Genomic DNA, 7,550 nt, shown 5'->3' on the forward strand with positions numbered 1-7,550 from the left:
TAGTTAATTTTAATGAATCTCCTGTAGGTCTATATGATTCTGGTGATGATATAGATTGTAGCTCTTCTAGTGATGAAGGTAATTATACTTCTGGTGATAGTGATGATGGTGAAGATGATGATATTAAGTTATCTAGGCGTAGGCGTAGATGAGATAATAATCGGGAATATGTTTCTAAATATTCAGGATCAGGTAAAGCGTATAATGCGGCTAAAAATAATAATAAAAACTATAATACTTATGCACGAGCAGTTAAAGACGAATTTTATGCGGGACAGCAACCAGGTATACCTAGAAATCATCTTTTAGATAAAAAGATGTATAAAGATACGGTTAGAGAGCTAAACAAAGCAAATATTCAAAATCCAAATTTAAATTTGGATTTAGATACGCTAAGTAGAGTTCACGCTAATCGGTATCATAAGTTATTATACAAAAAGTATGACTATGCTAATTTATCTGTTGAACAAATGGATATTATCGCTAAGAGACATAACATAAAATCACTTACTAGTTGTAAAGATTTCCTTCAAAGTATAGATTCTGAAAAATTAAGAGTTTATCTTAATGTTTCAGAAAAAATACACGAAAAGTACACACAGCGTACATATTTACATACTAGTAAATGGGATGGTTGATTTGTTAGACAAATTGCTAAAATAGTATCAAAATAGTATATATTACGAATAATTAAGAATTAATAATTTAGGTATTACACTTTTAAATAATAAAGGTCGTGTTACTTTACGTGCTGTGAAATTAGATACGTGGTATATATAAATATTTTAAGGCAAATAGCTAAAAATTACATAAGATAAAAGTAACTTAAATTAATAACAATTAATTTAGTTATAGGTGGGTATAGTTCAATGGTAGAACGGCTGTATGTGGCATAGTATATCCTAGTTCGAGTCTAGGTATCCTCCCTAATTAACAAATTAATATAGTTAAATTGTTATTCATATAAAATAAATTCATATTTTTGATATTAATTGATATTATATAATATATAGTTAGTATTATACAGCCAATTGTTTTTAAATAAATATTTACATACTTACAGAGATAAGTATATTTTATAGTATAATTGTATTATAATGTATATATATTATATATATTATACAAATATATATGTGTATATATTATTCAAAATGAAGAATTAGTTTTACTATTTTTTGTCCACCGGATATTATAGTGAAATTTCTTATCAGGTTACACAAAAAAGAGATTTTTCATCAACTGTTGATTTAAAATCTTTAACTATAAATAAAGAAGAAACAGGGTCTGTATTTACATTTAAACAACCTACTGAATGACAAGAAAGATGATTTTTATCATCTAATGCAAAAGATATTGGTACTTTATACTTAATGTTTTCATTATTTTCAGGGTTAATTGGTACAGCATTTTCAGTACTTATAAGATTAGAGCTTTCAGGACCAGGGGTACAATATATTTCAGATAACCAATTATATAATAGTATAATAACAGCTCATGCTATAATGATGATTTTCTTTATGGTTATGCCAGCTTTAATCGGTGGTTTTGGTAATTTTTTATTACCATTATTAGTAGGTGGTCCAGATATGGCATTCCCAAGATTAAATAATATAAGTTTCTGATTATTAGTGCCTAGTTTATTCTTATTTATATTCTCAGCAACAATAGAGAATGGAGCAGGTACAGGATGAACATTATACCCACCATTATCAGGTATACAATCTCACAGTGGACCAAGTGTTGATTTAGCTATTTTTGGTTTACACTTAAGTGGTATAAGTAGTATGTTAGGTGCTATGAATTTCATAACAACAATATTAAATATGAGAAGTCCAGGTATACGTTTACACAAATTAGCTTTATTTGGATGAGCTGTAATTATTACAGCTGTATTATTATTATTATCATTACCAGTATTAGCAGGTGGTATTACTATGATATTAACTGATAGAAACTTTAATACTTCATTCTTTGAAGTAGCTGGTGGAGGTGATCCTATTTTATTCCAACACTTATTCTGATTCTTCGGACACCCTGAAGTTTATATTTTAATTATACCAGGATTTGGTATAATTAGTACAGTTATAGCTGCAGGATCTGGAAAAAATGTATTTGGTTATTTAGGTATGGTTTATGCTATGTTATCTATTGGTGTATTAGGTTTCATAGTTTGAAGTCACCACATGTATACAGTTGGTTTAGATGTTGATACTAGAGCTTACTTTACAGCTGCTACTTTAATTATTGCAGTACCTACAGGAATTAAAATATTCAGTTGATTAGCTACATGTTATGGTGGATCTTTACATTTAACACCTCCTATGTTATTTGCTTTAGGATTTGTTATATTATTCACTATAGGTGGTTTAAGTGGAGTTGTTTTAGCAAATGCTTCACTTGATGTTGCATTCCATGATACTTACTATGTTGTTGCTCACTTCCACTATGTATTATCTATGGGTGCTGTATTTGCATTATTCAGTGGTTGATACTTCTGAATACCTAAAATATTAGGTTTAAGTTACGATCAATTTGCTGCTAAAGTTCATTTCTGAATTTTATTTGTTGGTGTAAATTTAACATTCTTCCCACAACACTTCTTAGGTTTACAAGGTATGCCTAGAAGAATAAGTGATTATCCTGATGCTTTCTATGGTTGAAATTTAATAAGTAGTATTGGTTCTATTGTTAGTGTTGTAGCTACATGATATTTCTTAACTATTATTTACAAACAATTAACAGAAGGTAAGGCTGTATCAAGATATCCTTGATTAACTCCACAGTTATTCAGTGATACATTCCAAGTTTATTTCACTAGAAATAATAGTTCATTAGAGTGATGTTTAACTAGTCCACCAAAACCTCATGCTTTTGCTAGTTTACCAATACAATCTTAATTAAGATTAAAAAATTTATGTATTATACATATATAAGACTAGTCTTATATATATATAATATCTATGCACAATATAGATATAAAGAATATATTTTTATATATATTATATTCTCTCTGCCCTAGAGATAAAAATTGGGATTAGTGATGTTTAGGTAAAATTTTTTTGTTTGCATTGTTCTGTAAAAAGATTGATAATTATTTAAAATGTTACAAGCCGCAAAAATAATAGGAACAGGTTTAGCTACTACAGGTTTAATAGGAGCAGGAGTAGGAATAGGTGTTGTATTTGGAGCACTTATACTAGGTGTTGCAAGAAATCCATCATTAAGAGGACAATTGTTTTCTTATGCAATATTAGGTTTTGCCTTTGCTGAAGCAACAGGTTTATTTGCTTTAATGATGGCTTTCTTGTTATTATATGTAGCTTAAAAAACTATATATATTTAAATTTCTTCTGTAAAATTTTTCATAGATATGAAGACAAGTTTTATATAAATATATATGTTTATTATGATGTAAATCTAACTATTTATAAGTTTGTTTTCTAAAATTTAAAATAATAAATAAGTTTAAATAAATAATTTTTTTTTTTAATTAAATATTAATAGATTCTTTTATGACAACAACAACTTTTTTTTTATTATTAATACCAGTATTAGGAATAATATTGTTATTAGTTAATTTAATATTATCACCACATAATGCATATCAAGAAAAAGATAGTGCTTTTGAATGTGGTTTTCATTCTTTTTTAGGTCAAAATAGAACACAATTTAGTATATCTTTTTTTATATTTGCTTTATTGTTTTTATTATTTGACTTAGAAATTTTATTAGTATATCCTTATGTAGTAAGTGCATATACTAATGGTATATACGGTTTATTGATAATGTTAGTATTTTTCCTAGTGTTAACTTTAGGGTTTGCTTTTGAGTTAGGAAAAAATGCTTTAAAAATAGAAAGTAGACAAGTATATAATTTTAATAAGAAATCTTGAAAAGGATATTCTTTAATATATAAATAAATATTTAAATAGATATTAATAATTTGAACAAATAAATATGTACATGGTGATGATGAAGGTAAATTTTTTTTTTATTACAAGACGAATAATACTTTTGTATTATTATAGGAATATATACTTAAATCCAAATTATTGATATAAATTATTATATCTTTATAGATTTATGTTAGGGTTTTTAATTATATGTAGTGTAATTAAAGATAATTCTATGTATATTTATGAGTTATTACATGAATTAAATATAAATTATTATAATGATTTATTATTTGATTCGGTATATGAAAATATGGTTCCCTGAGGAAAGGGAAATACTTTTGGAGAGGGATCATCAAGAAATGTACCAATGGGTGCTGAATCTAACTGACCCTCAGGTCCATCAGGACCCTCAGGACCATCAGGGCCTGGAGGAAATAACCCTTTAGGTGTAGAATCTACAATTGAGAATGAAAACTCTAGAAATAGAGATTTTGAATTCAAAATGAAATATAGACGTAAACCTGATGCACATACTCCAGCTTATCGTTACTATGATAATGATAAGCGTAGATGGGTTTATCCTGAAACTTTTCATGAAGCTACTCCAACTGTCTTAGCCTCAAAGACTATGCGGATTTATGAAGAGGGAGGTATAAGATGAACATATATGTGTTCAGATTTTTATGAGGAATGTCGGTATTGTGTTGTAACTTATCCAGATGGTACAAGAGCTTATATATTTGATAAGCCTACTCTTATGAAAAACATAGAGTTTCATAAAAGACAAGTGGCTATGAATTATCAAGCAGATCCTCCTTTTATGTATGAAAAATACTATAAGGAGCATTTTGATGAGTTCAGAAAAGAAAAAATAAGAAGAGAATTCTTAGCTAAATAAACAAAAAAAGAATTATTTCTAGATTAATCTAACATATAAAATACATATGTGTTTTCTATGTTTAACAAAGATAATTACTATTTATATAAAAATTTATTATAATTTAATAATTTTATATCTAACTTATACTAATTTTGATCTATTAGTATGGGTAATACACTAAGAATATTTTAATATTCTTGGTTTATGTAAGTATATAATTATATATACATTTTATTATAGTATAAGTAATGCTATATATGTAGCAACTTTAGAAAACATTAAATGAGAAAAATATAACAACAAAAACTGAAAAAAAAAAATGAATTTAAATTTTAATTTTTTAAATTTACAATTGGATGCTCCAACACCATGAGGTTTATTTTTCCAAGATAGTGCTTCACCACAAATGGAAGGAATAGAAGAATTACATAATAATATTATGTTCTATTTAGCTATTATTTTATTTACTGTAACATGAATGATGGCAAATATTATAAGAAATTTTGCAGCTAAAAGATCACCTATAGCACATAAATATATGAATCACGGTACTTTAATAGAGTTAATTTGAACTATTACACCTGCATTTATATTAATATTAATAGCATTCCCATCTTTTAAATTATTATACTTAATGGATGAAGTAATGGACCCATCATTAGTTGTTTATGCTGAAGGTCACCAATGATATTGAAGTTACCAATATCCAGATTTCACTAACGAAGATGATGAGTTTATAGAATTTGATTCATATATAGTACCTGAAAGTGATTTAGAAGAAGGTCAATTTAGAATGTTAGAAGTAGATAATAGAGTTATAATACCTGAGTTAACACACACAAGATTTGTAATATCAGCTGCTGATGTTATACATTCTTATGCTTGCCCTTCATTAGGTATTAAAGCTGATGCATACCCAGGTAGATTAAATCAAGCTTCTGTTTATGTAAATCGTCCGGGAACATTCTTTGGACAATGTTCAGAAATTTGTGGTATACTTCACAGTTCTATGCCTATTGCTATACAATCTGTTTCAATAAGAGATTTCTTATTATGATTAAGAGATCAAATGGAAGGATAAATTAAAAAATTTTTTTTTATTTAACTAATATATAATATGTATTATTGTCTTATTAGTTAAATTAACGTGTTAATTTAATGGTAGAATAGCGTGCTACGGACACGTATATATAAGTTCAAGTCTTATACACGTTTATATTAAACTAAACATATAAATAAAGTGTACTAGTATTTAGTATTTTACCTTATAAATGTGATTTATGTAGTAATGTATAGTTAATTGATTAATAACTAATAATAAATTTTATTAGTAATATGGTAAGAGTAAGTTTTTTTTATTAATAAAAAGTAACTTATTTCTGTAGGATAGATAAATCAAATTAAATTTTATTAAATTAATGACATTTTCAATATTTTTGTTTTTAATAGGGATATTAGGGTTTGTTCTTAATAGAAAAAACATTATACTAATGTTAATATCAATAGAAATTATGTTATTATCAGTAACATTTTTAATATTAATAAGTTCACTTAGTTTTGATGATATTCTTGGACAAACATTTTCCGTTTATATTTTAACAATAGCGGGTGCTGAATCTGCGATAGGTTTAGGTATTTTAGTTGCATATTATAGATTAAGAGGTAGTATATCAATACAGTATAAATAATGTATTTAACATTGATAATTTTACCTTTATTAGGTTCAATCGTTTCAGGTTTTTTCGGTAGAAAAGTTGGAATAAGTGGAGCACATATTATAACATGTGCTTCAGTAATTACTACAACAATTTTAGCTATTATAGCTTTCTTTGAAGTAGGATTTAATAACATACCTGTAACAATAAATGTTGCAAGGTGAGTAGATGTAGAATCACTATATGTATTATGAAACTTCAGATTTGACTCATTAACAGTTTCTATGTTAATACCAGTATTAATAGTATCTAGTTTGGTACATATTTACTCAATAAGTTATATGAGTCATGACCCACATAACCAAAGATTCTTTAGTTATTTAAGTTTATTCACATTCATGATGATTATACTTGTTACAGGTAATAATTATTTAATAATGTTTGTAGGTTGAGAAGGTGTAGGTGTTTGTTCATATTTATTAGTAAATTTCTGATTTACTAGAATAGCTGCAAACCAAAGCTCTATATCAGCTTTATTAACAAATAGAGTAGGTGATTGTTTATTAACTATAGGTATGTTTGCTATTTTATGATCTTTTGGTAATATAGATTATAGTACAGTATTTGCATTAGCTCCTTATTATAATGAAAATATTATAACTTTAATAGGTATCTGTTTATTAATAGGTGCTACAGCTAAAAGTTCACAAGTAGGTTTACATATTTGATTACCTCAAGCCATGGAAGGTCCTACTCCAGTATCTGCTTTAATACACGCAGCTACTATGGTTACAGCTGGAGTTTATTTATTAATGAGATCATCTCCATTAATAGAATATAGTTCAACTGTATTAGTATTATGTTTATGATTAGGTGCTATAACAACAGTATTTAGTTCTTTAATAGGATTATTCCAACAAGATATTAAAAAAGTTATTGCTTATTCTACTATGAGTCAATTAGGTATGATGGTAATAGCTATAGGTTTATCAAGTTATAATTTAGCATTATTCCACTTAGTAAATCACGCTTTCTATAAAGCATTATTATTCTTAGGAGCTGGTTCAGTAATACACGCAGTAGCTGATAATCAAGATTTTAGAAAATATGGTGGTTTAA

The 7,550-nt window shown here is 26.7% G+C and overlaps 2 pseudogenes across 2 annotated transcripts; both read left to right on the forward strand. All coding sequences in view use genetic code 4, as the record gives it.

Moving 5' to 3' along the window:
* Positions 1-1,671: 1,671 nt before the first annotated feature.
* Positions 1,672-1,948, forward strand: N7496_004518 (annotated as a pseudogene). The gene is made up of 2 exons: positions 1,672-1,739; positions 1,792-1,948. Coding segments are annotated over exons 1-2 (225 nt in total).
* A 235-nt stretch (positions 1,949-2,183) lies between these two features.
* N7496_004519 lies at positions 2,184-2,489 on the forward strand (annotated as a pseudogene). The gene is made up of 2 exons: positions 2,184-2,274; positions 2,362-2,489. Coding segments are annotated over exons 1-2 (219 nt in total).
* Positions 2,490-7,550: the final 5,061 nt, after the last annotated feature.

The sequence above is a fragment of the mitochondrial genome of Penicillium cataractarum (genome assembly GCF_028827025.1).
Source record: "Penicillium cataractarum strain IBT 29864 utg000003c mitochondrion, whole genome shotgun sequence".
In the NCBI taxonomy this organism is placed as follows: Eukaryota; Fungi; Ascomycota; class Eurotiomycetes; order Eurotiales; family Aspergillaceae; genus Penicillium; species Penicillium cataractarum.